This window comes from Myotis daubentonii, chromosome 6 (genome assembly GCF_963259705.1).
Source record: "Myotis daubentonii chromosome 6, mMyoDau2.1, whole genome shotgun sequence".
Taxonomy (NCBI): Eukaryota; Metazoa; Chordata; class Mammalia; order Chiroptera; family Vespertilionidae; genus Myotis; species Myotis daubentonii.
Window position 1 is genome coordinate 7,702,381 of NC_081845.1, and position 16,278 is coordinate 7,718,658.

General features: G+C 41.7%; 1 protein-coding gene across 1 annotated transcript; it reads left to right on the forward strand.

The window, feature by feature from the left end:
• Positions 1-13,791: 13,791 nt before the first annotated feature.
• LOC132236420 (zinc finger protein SNAI1-like) lies at positions 13,792-14,659 on the forward strand. Its single transcript, XM_059699581.1, has one exon. It carries the CDS (start codon positions 13,855-13,857, stop codon positions 14,647-14,649), a length of 795 nt encoding a protein of 264 aa, XP_059555564.1. The 5' UTR covers positions 13,792-13,854; the 3' UTR covers positions 14,650-14,659.
• The last annotated feature ends 1,619 nt before the right edge of the window (positions 14,660-16,278 follow it).

The window sequence follows — 16,278 nt, forward strand, 5'->3', positions numbered from 1 at the left end:
TTTACTGTAGGTAAATGATACAATAGCAACAGCAGATGATAACAACACAGTCATAGAAATACATCATTACCAAGCAGACAGGCAATCTATCAGCAACTCAATGGCCCTACCAAAGCACCCAGTTGTCCATCTTCTGATAGCATAGAATTTCCCTGAGATCCTTTGTGAAATTACTAAATTTTCCCAAGGGCCAAAGCAGTGAATAATCTCTTTCAGTTTACATTTTTAGCATCTTTATACCAGTTATGAAAACTTATGCCTATGGGAAGACAAAAAGTAGCTTGGATTTTTGAAGACTGAACACCATTTGTCCAAAGTCCTAAGAAAAATGACCATAATAGTTTAAATATAAACATGATTGTCATAATCCTGGCAGCATCTAAATAAATGCCTCAAGAGCTTCCTTAGGATGTTATAACCTATTGACAATTGTTAAAGTTTGGACTATTGATAATATTATAATGTATTGACATTGCTCTCACATTCTTAACTGTAGCCTCCGTTAGGATTTTATCAACAAGTTCTGGTTTTATATTAGTGGGTAGGGGAAGTATTCCTGGCCAGACATACTATTCATTCCCATAAAACATTCAAGAAAAGTTGATATAACTCCTTTACATAAAGCTTGTTTAAGCATTCCAATTTTCATATCATCAATTCTTACATTTCTGTATTCTTTTAATCTGAGTCAGGGCTTCACCAATGGGTTTTAGTACCACAGTTCATGGGATTGCCATATCAAAGAGTTCTGAAAACTTCTCTTTCTATCCCCTGACCATTCTACCCACTCTTGTGTATAAAGACTTTGGGTCCCCAATGAAGTGTCAACCCAAGGAACCCTGACCCTTCGTCAATTTGTAATTTGATTGTCCTGCCTAACACTGTCCCAAGCAATCATTGATCAGGTTTCTCATTGTAATCTCTGCCTCTGGTTTTTAAAATTTCTCCAATACAGGGTAAATAGACTAGAGTTTTTTGGGGCCCTTTAATATTGGAGGATCAAAAGGGGGTTGCTTTGGCCCACCAAGCCTTTGGTAGTGTTTTATTCAAATATTGTTTAACTTCATAAATGTCCATTTTATTTATCCCAATTTTTAAAGGGAATTCTTAAGTACATTATATTTCTCTGCCCACTTTAAAAATGTTTGTCTTTGCATAGATATCAATAAAACAGCAATTATGATGAGAGTCTTTTAAAAATTGACTGTTTCCAATATAGAAAATTTTCCAATATAGCATTGATGGGAGGATACCTTAATTGCAATAGCAGTGCAAGCCAATAAGGCTTTTTATGGCTTAACTATGGGCTCAAGAGGCATCTATAAGAGGAGAGTAAAAAAAATAATGCAACTCTAACATGATAAGGTTTACTTCCAGAGTTAGAAACAGCCATTCCAAAACACATGGAATCATATATTTCCCCCTTTAGAACAGAAGAGCCCACCCATCTTTTAGATTCCCTAAGCTCAGCTCTATAGCCACCTGGCTGCCCACCAGATGTGTATGCATTCTCTGGCTGGCAGAAAATAAGTATTATGAGAGGCTCGGTTTTTACTATTGTTGAGAGAAAAGGAATTAACAAGACCCATGAGTACTCAGACCAAATAACCAAGAGTCCAAATCCACGGAATTAATTCCACAAATATTTGCTCCTGCTCATCTAAAATTTAGAAAGGGGGTTGGGGGGTGGGGGTGGGCAGAGAACCTCTCACCACTGTGCCTCCTCTGAACTCGACTAGTACAGGCAGAGATCTGGGAGTCTGACTTGGTAAGAATTCTTATCCCTTGCCAGCTCCTTTAGAAGTCCCAGGATCTTTCTACTGCAGCAGCTTTAGGGTGAGCAATGCCCAGCCAGTAAGGTATCTTGCTAACTGCGCCAACCGTGGGGTGGAAGACATTTTACTCTGTCTTTCTAGGGTCTTTCGGCTGGCCTAAATCATTAAATCAACATGAGACAAATTGACAAGAGAAGATAACCAAATTGAAAGAACTGCTTTGGGACTACATTTGAAGGGACCAACAAGTGCCATTCTTTATACCTCTGAGCCCATCATAAATTTAGATAACCAGACTGAGCAGACTGAGCATCAAAGCATCACCAGGACTTTAAAACTCTACTCATTGCCTCTGTACTCGGCTGCCCTGCTATTGTTAATAAACATGCCCTTTGTATATGTTTGTTTTATAAGTGCATCACAGTGTTTAACAAAAATAAATACTGATCTTTCTGCTGTTTTGGAAAGGCATTTAGTGGCTTGCGTAATTAGGCTATGTTCTCATAATTACTCCCACGGATTTTTCTGAAAGTCAAAGAGTATAATTTAAATCTACTGAAAATGCTCTTTCCTTCTCCAGTTGAAACTAACTATATGCATATAGCGGAGTTGCTTTTACTCCAAAGATGCTAATGAACATTTCTGGACTCGGGGAATAATGCAGTCTGCAACCAAGCATATGTTTAAATACCACAGGATCTTAAAAGAACAATAACAACAATATTTGGCACATATAAACTGAAGCTTTTTGATACAATTATAAAGGAACAACTTCCATAGTCTTAGATATAAAAGGTTGATTTTTTTTTTTTGTATTTTCTGAGAAAGTCATCAACACAGGAACATTCAATATTGGGCTTGCTTCTTAACAATCATCCTAGTGGGTTTTCTGGGAGATTTATATCTAAGTAACATAAATAGGAATCAAAGCACACATATATAATTAGTCAGAATAATGTCTGGAATGACAGTTTTGGTGTTCACTTTGAACCAGAGGCTTAAATGGAGCCTTTGTTTCCCACTAAAACCCACATATAATTCTTGGGACATTATTAATAGCCTCTAGTTGGCCACATGTAAAAACAAAGTCAAGGCAGGAGGAAGGGGAAGACACACTGGCCAGTCTGTCACAAGGCCAGACCACATTAGCTGACATGATAACTAGATGTGACAAATGAAAAATTATACCCATCCTTCTGCACTGACCTCTTAATGCACTGGGACCCTAAGCCCTAGAATATACAACACAGGCAACATTGTGAAATTCTGTGTCAAAGATAAGAATTCCCTCTGAGTGAGAAGACAGAAGGAAGAACCATGAAGTATTTGGCATTCATGGCAGGCAAAGACATTACCCCCCTACAGAAAAACCGCATAATACAAAATTGTCCAGGAAAACAAATATTGCCTTCACCCTTTGTCCCATGTCTTCCGTTTCATTTGCCCAGAGGCTCAGTCAGTCATCACAGCAAAGACTCCTCAGTTTATTCACTGATTCAAGGCTTTATCAATGTAATTAAGCTAGTATTAATAAGGCTACCTTTTTTTTTCTTAAAATGTTCTCCCCCATGTAAATACCTATAATCAATAAATTTTTACCCTACCCAGTTTGTCTCAGTGGCTAAAGCATTGGCTGCTGACTGAGGGCCCTGGGTTTGATTCTGGTCAAGGGCACATGCAGGGTTGTGGGCTCGATCCCCAGTAGGCGATGTGCAGGAGGCAGCTGATCAATGATTCTCTCTCATCATTGATGTTTCTATCTCTCCCTCTTCCTTTCTCTCTGAAATCAATACAAATATATTTAAAATAAATTTTTGATTTATTTCATCCCTTGCCTCTCCCTTCCACTGAAAGTCAACAAACATTTGTTTCTTCCTCCATTAACCAGCCAGTGGTAAGTTGGATACAAGATTCAGAGAGAATAATGAGTAGGAAAAGGAAGTGTGGCCAAAGTGGCCTTCCAGGTAGGCGTGGGTGGGGAATAACTCAATGAGTAAAAGTTCAGGAACTTTTGTTTCCAAGGGTAACTCCTGATGGGAAGGGCTTATTGAAAAGCTGAGAGAAGACAGAACCTGGGGAACAATAAGGGCAAATTTATTTCAAAGGTGGTTTTTCCTCTATTTTCAAATGTTTACAAATACAGATGTCTGAAACAGCTGGTTTACCATCCTTAAATTTTGCTTCAACAAAATCTCATATAAAAGGAGTGAAGATGAATATCTCAAATAGCCATTTTATAGAGTGCTGAATTTTTGAGGAGCTGAAGAAAATAAAGTTAAATATAATCCAAATAAAGAGGATATTTTAGAAAGCCGAAGAGCAGCAAAGAAACCAACATAATATTCAGAAAACCATAAACCCTAAACAAAAGATTCAGACAAACCACAGACAAAAGGAAATCAAAGCTTCCATTGACATTAAGTGCTGCAAACAGGATGTAAGCATCAAGTCAAAGGGCTGTCCCCAAAGATAGTGGTTTCCATAGGAATTATTTTATTTTAAAAGAAAAACACTAGTTTTAACTACTTTCTCATATATAAGTGACACAACAGAATATTTGCTAAGCAAATATAATGGAAATATTATATTATATAGTATTATTTTCAAAGTAGCACTTCAATCACTTCTAACAAGTGAACCAAAGACTTTAGAAGAGTAAATTTCACTAGTTAAAATAGTATCTTTGAAAGTATATCTTTAAATCTAGACCTGCTTTAAATCTAGTCTAAAAGAAGCATAGAATTATATTTAGAGTTTGCTTAAATCATGGAATATCAAACACAAAGACACCATATTTAGCTCTGTTGGGTTATTCCATAGTAGACCTTAGACAATGAAGATCTTATCCAGCTCAATGAGGGACTCTTATTAATAAACATTATTTAAATTCATTTAACTATCTAAACTAATTGGAATAGTGCAGTTTCTAAGTTGTTATGCAAAGAGCCGGGGTTAGAGAAAACTTCAGAGTATTGTTTGTTGATTCCAAAGAAATAACCTGGAGGACTGGCCGGGAAAGACTGGGTTTATTAACACTTACATGCACACTGGTGAAGTTTACCGCCAAGTCCCAACAGACCTGTGCGTGGGCCGGCTGGTCAAATCTTAAGGCAACCCAGACTTTCACAGTACAAGGTTATCTATAGAATAGAGAAAACAAGCAAAATTGGGCCTTTGGTGGGGCGGGGGGAGGGGGGGTGGTGGCTGTGCGGAAGGAGAATGCGAACTGTTCCTCTGCATTGTTTACAGTTCAGGCTCATGTTCAGAAGCAGTTCTCTCGTGACCAAGCTGTTGGCCAGGCCCCCAGGGGCTCGTGGTTCGCTTACATGTGGCCTCCACTGCATTCCCCCAGGTGGGGAGAGGGCATTGGAGTTGGAGTTTGGGAAGAGGCCCATATTCCCACACACCACACACAAGTATAAAGATTAAAGAGGTATTTTTCAGCAGGTGTGTTCGACTTATTAATTTTTCAATAGTCACAGAATAAGTTTCTCTGGAATTTTCCACACTAATTGTAAATCACCTCTCTTCAATATACACCAAATTTAAACATTATTTAAAATGGCTTTTAAACTTGCTTGAATATTCATCTATTTATCTCAATCTGCTAGCAATTTTAAAAACAATAAAAAATAGGCTTGTGTAGCCCACCCCCATTCAAGGAACTACAGCCTCCTGATCACCTCACCCTCTGTCTGAGAAACAGCAGCTGTGTAGTCACCTTTATTTGGGGTTATTAATATCGTGAATACATTTGTGTTCAGTGCCTGGTACATTGTGCCTTGTAGTGTGGTATTTTGTGCCTTTAAATCAACGCAGCAGATCCAAGCAACAGCAGCCTCCTGATCACCACACCTTCTGTCAGAGGAACATCAGCTGTACGAGAAGCCTCCCCCCACCAGCCAGAAGAGCCACCACAGCTGTGAACAGGACCCACCAGAGGAGCTGCTGCCAACTGAGGAGCAGCTGCTACCACAACTGCCCGAGGAGCAACCACAGGCCAAGGAGCCACTGCCACCCAGGGAGCAGCCACTGAATGACTCAACATCTAGATATGACAGTGAGATCAAACATGGGTAGACAAAGAAACCCCCAAAGGAAAGAAAAGGAGGACTCGCCAGAAAAGCAGCTAAGTGATACAGAGGCATGCAACATGACAGAAAAAGAATTCAGAATAAGGGTCTTAGAGTGCATAAACTGAATGGAGGAAAAAATCAACTACTTATGCAAGAAGCAAGAAGAAACAGATGAAAAAATGAATAACTTATGTAAGACCCAAGAAGAAATGAAGAGCGATATAGCTGCAATAAAAAACACCATTGAAAGTATCAACAGTAGACTAGGAGAAGCGGAGGACCCAATTAGTGAATTAGAAGACAAGGAAGCAAAACACACCCAAATTGTACTGCAATTGGAGAAAAAAGTTAAAAGACAGGAGGAGAGCCTAAGGGAGCTTTGGGACAACATGAAACGAAACAACATACGAATAATAAGGGTGCCAGAACAACAGAAAGAGGAACAATGATTAGAAAACCTATTAGAAGAAATAATATCAGAAAACTTCCCTGAGGTGGGGAAGAAAAAAGTCACACAAGCACAGAGAGTCCCAAACAAGGTGAACCCTTATAGACGCACACCAAGACACATCATAATTACCATGGCAAATGTTCAGGACAAAGAGAGAATCTTACAGGCTGCAAGAGAGACGGAAAGTTACATACAAGGGATCTCCCATTAGATTATTAAATGATTTCTCAACAGAAACACATCAAGCCAGAAAAGAATGGACGGAAATTTACAAAGTGATGCAAAGCAAAGGACTGAATCCAAGAATACTCTATCCAGCAAGACTATCATTCTAAATTGAAGGGGAAATGAGAAGCTTCATGGACAAAAAAAGGCTAAGGAAGTTTATCACCATCAAGCCAGCAATGCAAGAAATGCTAAAGGGACTGGTGTAAAAAGAAGAAATAAAAAGCTCAGAAAGAAAACAGCCACACAAAAAAAGAAATGGCTACAAACAAGTACCTTTCAATAATAACCTTATACATAAATGGACTAAATGCTCCAACCAAAAGACATCGAGTGGCTGAATGGATAAAAAAACATGACCAATACATTTGCTGTCTACAAGAGACCCACCTCATTAGAAGGGACTCACACGGACTGAAAGTGAAGAAATGGAAAAATATCTTTCAGGCAAATGGAAAGGGAAAGAAAGCTGGGGTAGCAATACTTATATCAGACAAAATAGACCTCAAAGTGAAGGCCATAACAATAGATAAAGAAGGCCACTTCATAATACCAAAGGGATCAATAAAACAAGAAGATATAACCCTGGTAAACATATATGCACCCAATGCAGGAGCACCCAAATACATAAAAAAAACTCCTGGAAGATATCAAAGGACAGATCAACAACAATAAAATCATAGTAGGGGACTTTAATACACCACTGACATCACTGGATAAATCCTCTAGACAAACAATCAGCAAAGAAACTGCAATACTAAATGACTCACTAGATCAGATGGACTTAATTGACATCTTCAGAACGCTTCACCCCAAAGCCACGGAATATACATTCTACTCAAGTGCTCATAAGACACAATCAAAAATAGACCACATATTGGGTCACAAATAAAGTCTCTCCAAATTCAAGAAGATTGAAATCATACCAAGCATCTTCTCAGACCACGATGGCATAATATTAGAAATAAACTACAATAAAAACAACCCAAAATACTCAAACACTTGGAAGTTGAATAGCATGTTATTAAATATTGATTGGGTTACCAATGAGATCAAAGAAGAAATTAAAAACATCCTGGAAACGAATGACAATGAAAACACAACAATCCAAAACCTATGGGACGCAATGAAAGCAGTCCTGAGAGGGAAGTTTATAGCTCTACAGGCCTATCTCAAAAAACAAGAAAAAATGGTAGTAAATCATCTAACTCTACAACTCAAAGAATTAGAAAGAGAGCAACAAGAAAACCCCAGAGTGAGCAGAAGGAAGGAGATAATAAAGATTAGAGCAGAAATAAATGACATAGAGACCAAAAAAACAATACAGAAAATCAATGAAACCAAGAGCTGGTTCTTTCAAAGGATAAACAAGATTGACAAAGCTCTAGCCAGACTCACCAAGAAGCAAAGAGAGAGGACCCAAATAAACAAAATCAGAAACGATAGAGGCGAAATAACAACGGACCCCACAGAAATACAAATGATTGTTAAAAAATACTTTGGACAGCTCTACTCCAACAAACTAGACAACCTGGAGGAAATGGACAAATTCCTAGAAAAATACAACATTCCAAAACTCAATCAGGAAGAATCTAATAATCTCAACAAGCCAATAAGTATGGAAGAAATTGAAGCAGTCATCAAAAAGCTTCCATCAAACAAATGCCCAGGACCAGACGGCTTCACAGGGGAGTTTTACCAAACATTCAAGGAAGAACTAAAACCTATCCTCCTCAGACTACTACAAAAAATTCAAGAGGAAGGAACACTTCCAAGCTCATTCTATGAAGCCAGCATCACCCTAATACCAAAACCAGGTAAAGACAACACAATGAAAGAGAATTACAGGCCAATATCCCTCATGAACATAGATGCCAAAATCCTCAACAAAATCTTAGCAAATCGGATCCAGCAGTACATCAGAAAGATCATACACCATGACCAAGTAGGATTTATCCCAGGGATGCAAGGATGGTACAATATCCACAAATCAATAAACGTGATACATCACATAAACAAATTGAAAGAAAAAAACCACATGGTCATATCAATTGATGCAGAAAAAGCATTTGACAAAATTCAACACCCATTTTTGATAAAAACTCTCAGCAAGGTGGGAGTAGAAGGATCATACCTCAACATAATAAAAGCCATATATGACAGGCCCACAGCCAACATCATACTCAACGGACAAAAACTAACACCATTTCCCCTAAGAACAGGAACAAGACAGGGATGCCCCCTCTCACCACTCCTGTTCAACATAGTACTGGAAGTGTTAGCCATTGCAATTCGGCAAGAAGAAGAAATAAAAAGCATCCAAATTGGAAAAGAGGAAGTAAAACTGTCCTTATTTGCAGACGACATGATATTATACATACAGAACCCTAGAGACTCCATCAAAAAGCTACTAGACTTAATACATGAATTTGGCAATGTAGCAGGATACAAAATTAACCCCAAGAAATCTGAGGCATTTCTATACACCAATAGTGAACTTTCAGAAAGAGAGATTAAAAAAACAATCCCATTTACCATCGCACCAAAAAAATTAAGCTACCTAGGAAGAAACTTAACTAAAGAGGTAAAAGACCTCTACTCAGAAAACTACAGGACATTGAAAAAAGATATAGAGGAAGACATAAACAGATGGAAGAACATACCATGTTCATGGATTGGTAGAATCAACATCATTAAAATGTCCATACTACCCAAAGCAATCTATAAGTTCAACGCACTTCCCATTAAAATACCAATGGCATACTTCATAGATCTAGAACGAACTCTCCAAAAATTCATCTGGAATAAAAAAAAGACCCTGAATAGCTGCAGCAATCCTGAAAAAGAACAAAGTAGGTGGGATCTCAATACCAGATATCAAGATGTATTACAAAGCCACTGTTCTCAAAACTGCCTGGTACTGGCACAAGAACAGGCATATAGATCAATGGAATAGAATAGAGAGCCCAGAAATCGGCCTGAACCAATATGCTCAATTAATATTTGACAAAGGAGGCAAGAACATACAATGGAGCCAAGATAGTTTCTTCAATAAATGGTGTTGGGAAAATTGGACAGATATATGCAAGAAAATGAAACTAGACCACCAACTTACACCATAAACAAAAATAAACTCAAAATGGATAAAGGACTTAAATGTACGTCAGGAAACCATAAAAATTCTAGAAGAATCCAAAGGCAACAAAATCTCAGACATATGCCGAAGCAATTTCTTCACTGATACAGCTCCTAGGGCACTTGAAACCAAAGAAAAAATGAACAAATGGGACTACATCAAAATAAAAAGCTTCTGCACAGCAAAAGAAACCATCAACAAAACAACGAGAAAACCCACTGTGTGGGAAAACATATTGGCCAATGTCATATCTGATAAGGGCCTAATCTCCAAAATTTATAGGGAACTCATACAACTTAACAAAAGGAAGATAAACAATCCAATCAAAAAATGGGCAAAGGACCTAAATAGACACCTTTCAAAAGAGGACATTCAGAAAGCCAAGAGACATATGAAAACATGCTCAAAGTCACTAATCATCCGAGAGATGCAAATCAAAACAGCAATGAGGTACCATCTCACACCTGTCAGACTGGCTATCATCAACAAATCAACAAACGACAAGTGCTGGAGAGGATGTGGAGAAAAAGGAACACTCGTGCACTGCTGGTGGGAATGCAGACTGGTGCAGCCACTATGGAAGACAAGTATGGAGTTTCCTCAAAAAACTAAAAATGGAACTCCCATTGGACCCTGTGATCCCACTTCTAGGAATATATCCCAAGAAACCAGAACCAACAATCAGAAAGGATATATGCACCCATATGTTCATAGCAGCACAATTCACCATAGCTAAGATCTGGAAACAGCCTAAGTGCCCATCAGTAGATGAATGGATTAGAAAACTGTGGTACATCTACACGATGGAATACTATGCTGCTCTAAAAAGGAAGGAACTCTTTTTTTTTTTAATATATTTTATTGAGTTTTTACAGAGAGGAAGGGAGAGAGATAGAGAGTTAGAAACATTGATGAGAGAGAAACATCGACCAGCTGCCTCCTGCACACTCCCCACCGGGGATGCGCCCGCAACCAAGGTACATGCCCTTGACCGGAATCGAACCTGGGACCTTTCAGTCCGCAGGCCGACGCTCTATCCACTGAGCCAAACCGGTTTCGGCAAAAGGAAGGAACTCTTACCATTTGCAACGTCATGGATGGAACTGGAGAGCATTATGCTAAGTGAAATAAGCTAGTCAATGAAGGAAAAATACCACATGATGTCACTCATTCATGGATAATAAAGACCATTATAAACTTATGACCAATAATAGATACAGAGGCAGAGCTGCCTCAAACAGATTGTCAAACTGCAGCGGGAAGGCCGCGGAGGGTTGGGGGGCAGGAGAGAGGGGGGTAAGAGATCAACGGAAGGAATTGTATGCATGCATATAAGCATAACCAATGGACCTAAGACACTGGGGAGTAGGGGAGGCCAGGGAATTGTCAAGGGCAGGGGAAAAAAAGGACACATATGTAATACCCTTTGTAATACTTTAAGCAATAAAACAATAAAAAACAACAACAACAGTATGCCATATATGCCAGGTCCCTTGAAACATCCCTGCAGCGACTGCGTCAAGCAGCCAGGGTGGATCAGCTTCCAGCAAATATACATAATGAAACTTCCTTTTATCCACAAGGATACTGGGTTGAACGGGGTCCTCCCAAAAGTCATGGCCATCTGTAACCTCAGAATGGGGCCTGACTTGGAAATAGGGTCTTTGTAGATGTAATCAAGCTGAGATGAGATCACACTGGATTAGGATGGGCCTATTCCAATGACTGGAGTCCCTATAAGAGGTGAATTCAGACACACACACACACACACACACACACACACACACACACACACACACCGGCACAGCATATGAGCATAGAGACACACAGGAGGACACTGTGATGACAGAGGCGGACTGGAGAGATGGCCAAGGACTGCCAGCAGCCACCAGAAGGGAAGTGAAAGGCATGGAACAAATTCTCCCTCAAAGTTTTCAGAAGGACCCAAACCTGCTGACACCTTGATTTCAAACTCATAGGCTATGGAAACGTGAGAGGATAAATTTATATTATTTAAGCCATCCAGTTGGTGGTACTTTATCATAGCTAGGAAACTAATACACAGAGTCCGGCTTAGGAAAAATGTCAATGTGAGGAAAGGCATGCTGAACCTCTCAATTCAGAGGCTACTCCTGATATCCTATCAGTTGGACCTGCCTTTTGTGGGCCAGAAAGTACCTCTTTCCGATGCAATGGTCAGTGAAGGAGGTGAGAAGGAAATGGGTAGAACGACTCAGTGCAGCCCCAGATGGTGTGTTGTTCAAGACCTCTGTGTTTTATTGGTCATCTCTGCGGTGGCAGCACACGGGAGCCACTGCAGAGCTCCTGTGGGACTGAGAGAGTCTGAGGACCTAGCAACAGCTCCTGGTGCTGATGGGCACAGAGTGACTGCAAAACATGTGGCTGATGTGCTGGGGCTACATCGGCCCCCACTGTTCCCAAGGAAGAGGAGTCAGCTGACCCTTGCCAGACTCTCACAAATACTAGGCCAATAAATGGGTCAGATCCTGAATGCTGGGCCATCTGTGTGGTGTGGGTGAGCAGGGCAATGGCTGGGGTCAGGCTGAGGTGAGATGAGAAGTCAGGGAGGAACGAGCAGGAACGCCACAGGGCAGGAAGGGAGGTGCTGCTGCGGATGCTGAGCAGACCACTTAGGCAGGTTCAGAACCAGCAGAAACTAAGAGAAAATAGAACCTGAGAAGCCAATCCTGGTGAGGAACAGCACCACGGAGCCTCCCAAGAGGAGACTTTCAGAGCAGCAGGTGAGCGGGTGGGACAAGGGGCCCCTTCCTCTGGGGCACAGGCCAAGGCTGAGGAAACAGGGAGGGGTTTGGTGACACATCTCAGGACAGAGGAAGGGACAGAGACACTTCAGCATCGCATCTCCCTGGAAAGACGCTAAGAGGAGGCCAAACTCAGCTGTGCGAAAGGCCTGACTGTCTTGTAGACTTCCCTCCACCTGCAACCCAAAGTCCTACCCCACCCCCAACCCCATCTAGAGCAGCACTCAATGGCTCCGAATGACTGACAACGCATGTCAGAGAACAAGGAGAGAAAGGTGGGTTATGCAAAATTTCAGTTGCTTAAAGGACCAAGGGGCTGCCTAGCGGTGGGGAGTGGGGCTGGGGATCAGGGCCAAGGGAGAGAAAGAAAGAGATTCCAAAACAACTGCATTAACCAGGACACTGGCGGCCAAGAGCACAGCCTGGTGGTTGCACACTTGGAGGTGGACAGACTTATGAGGAGAGGAGAGTTCACTCCTGAAGCCTCACAACGAGGGGCCATTGTCAGGGGTGGAAGCTACAAATCCATAGCAAAGCCTCACTTAAAAACTTCTGCCGGAGTCTGTATGTACCTGATGAGCTCACTGTGAGGCGCTGCCTTACCTCCCGATTCAGGGCAGCTCCACCTGCCTCACGGGACCCTGTCTAGGTGAGCAGGGAGCTACAGACAGTGTAAAGACAAGGAAGATTTTCTTAGAGACTCCTTATGTGTCTTCCCTAGAGCCCCCCTGGGCAAGGCTGGTGCCGGAGGCTGGTCCACCCTTGCTGCTTGACACAGTCGCTGCAGGGAAGAAACATCTGCACAGCATATGTTTCAAGGGACCTGGCGTATATGGCATATGTTTGCTCCCCCTTGGCGCTATGTGTTTTAAATAGGACCACCTCCCTGAGAAAGGTTGTTTCCCCAGGTGAGGATTTTTCCCTGGAGTTAGGGATTAACAGGACTAAGGAAGGGAATAAAACCCCTTAACTAAGTGCCAGGCGGGTAATTAATCACTTTAACTACAAACAATCAGGTTTAAACTACATAATCTTTATTTAGGATAATCTCCTTCAGTTTCTTCCTTGTAGCTTAACAGAACAATAGAGTAACCTTGGAATGGATATAAGAAACACCCTAACCTTTGGGATAGAATGAATAGGATTAAAATCAACTGGTATAAATATGGATGTAACAGGAGAATAAAGAACAGAACCTGGCTGGAGAACCTGACTAGAGAACCTGGCTGGGCTGCTGATCAACTGAACATTGTCTCCGTGTCATTTCTTCTTCGCCGACTCCGTCCACTGGGAACCCCTGGACCTGCTGGGGTTGGACCCCAACAACACAGCTCAGCGGCTCAGCCTCACAGGGGAGGGTCCTTACGACGCCAGCAGGGCCTGGTGACCCCGGCTTGCTTCAGCCACCATGCCGCGCTGTTTCCTAGTCAGGAGGTCTGCCTGCTCCCGCCGGAGGCCCAACTACAGCAAGCTGCATGACTCTTCTCCAGAGTTCACCTTCCAGCAGCCCTACGACCAGGCCCACCTGCTGGCGGCGGCCATCCCACCTCCTGAGGTCCTCAACCCCACAGCCTCACTGCCCACGCTCATCTGGGACGCTTTCCTGGCACCGCAAGCCCAGCCAGTTGGCTGGGCCTCCCGTCTACCCTGGGAGATCCCCAAGGTTGTTGAGCTGACCTCGCTGTCAGAGGAGGACAGTGGGAAAGGCTCCCAGCCTCCCAGCCTACCCTTGCCAGCCCTGTTATCCTCCTCCACCTCAGCCTCTTCCCTGGAGACCGATGGTTATGCTGCCTTCCCAGGCTTGGGCCCATTGCCCAAGCAGCTGTCTGGGCTCTCAGGGGCCAAGGACCCCCAGTCTCGCAAGGCCTTCAACTGCAAATACTGCAACAAGGAATATGTCGGCCTGGGTGCCCTCAAGAAGCACATCCGAAGCCACACCCTGCCCTACGTCTGTGGTACCTGCGGGAAGGCCTTCTCCAGGGCCTGGCTGCTACAGGGCCATGTCCAGACACACACCGGGGAGAAGCCCTACCCCTGCTCCCACTGCAACTACACTTTTGCCGACTGCTCCAACCTGCGGGCCCACCTCCAGACCCACTCAGATGTCAAGAAGTACCAGTGCAAGACATGCTCTTGCAGCTTCTCTCACAAGACCCTGCTCCATAAACACCAAGAGTCCGGCTGCTCAGGGGACCCCCGCTGACCCCCATGGCTGCTTCCTTGTAGCTTAACAAAACAATAGAGTAGTGACCTTGGAATGGAGATAACAAATGCCCTAACCTTTGGAATAGAATGGATAGGATTAAAATCAACTGGTATAAATACAGATGTAACAGAATAAAGACAGAACCTGACTAGAGAACCTGGCTAGGCTGCTGATCAACTGAAAAACAAACAAACAAAAAACAAAACAATAAAAAATATACCTTCACAGAGTGATTACTGTGTTCTGGGCACTGTTCCCCTAAGTTTAATCTACACAGCCCAGCCACTCCCTGAAGTTTTATTATTGTTATGCCCTTTCACTGACAAAGAAGCTGAGGTTCCGTGAAGTTAAGTGATTTGACAGCAGTTCTCAACCTGTGGGTCGCGACCCCTTTTGGGTTCGAATGACCCTTTCACACGGGTCACCTAAGACCATCGGAAAACACATATATAATTACATATTGTTTTTGTAATTAATCACTATGCTTTAATTATGTTCAATTTATAACAATGGCAATACATCCTGCATATCAGATATTTACATGACGATTCATAACTAACAAAATTATAGTTATGGAGTAGCAATGATAATAATTTTATGGTTGGAGGTCACCACAACATGAGGAACTGTATTAAAGGGTTGCGGCACTAGGAAGGTTGAGAACCACTGGCTTAAAAGCACACAGCTGGGATTCAAACACAGGCTGACCTCCTACAGAGACTGATCTCTTCATCATCTCATTATATAAATGGCCTCCCCGATGATATTCAGTGAAAAATAAAGATTAGGTGGATTATTGGGGACCATCATTTCTAGAGATATGAAATGATTCTCTTATTAGCTAGTTTGGGACTAGACCTAAATATTTAATAGTCACCATTATACTGTGCATTCTTTGTACTCAATGACTATTTCTAAATTGCCTAATAATCCAGAGTCTACACAAATGCGCCTCTCTCTCTCTCTCTCTCTCTCTCTCTCTCTCTCTCTGTCTCTCTCTCTCTTAAAACACCTTAGATGGACTGTTTCTAGTGAAGAACATCTTAGCATATGCACTGATATCCATTATGAAATGCTAACATGCAAAGAACCTCAAATAGAACAGCCTGGGGAGGATGTTGAATGGAATTACATAAAGAGCCCTGACATATTATTTCTGTCTATTGGAAAGCTGGTTTTAATTGAGACTCCAATAAGAAAACCACTCTTCCTATCAAAAATTACTCCAATATTATGATAAAATGAAGAACACAGTCCTTAGAAAAAGAATATTGTCCTGGGGGGGGGGGGTGTCATTGGTTCAAAATTCAGGAGAGAGAGAGAGAGAGAGAGAGAGAGAGAGAGAGAGAGTGTGGAGGGAAATCAAGTGAGCTCTAAACTTAAGAAAAAACAAACAAGCAAAACCTTTTTTCTCTGGGGTAATTAGATATGTACAGCACAGCCAACACATTGCAAAACACTATATGCAAGGGAGTCACAGAAGAGAACACACAAAAGGCCTATAAGAATATAAGAGTTGTTTAGACTCAGTGGTAATCAAGGGAAAGACTGATTAAAACACAGATCACAGTTAGATCAACAATACCAATTAGATTGTTTAGCCTTCTCTTCTTTTGCCCAATTAGC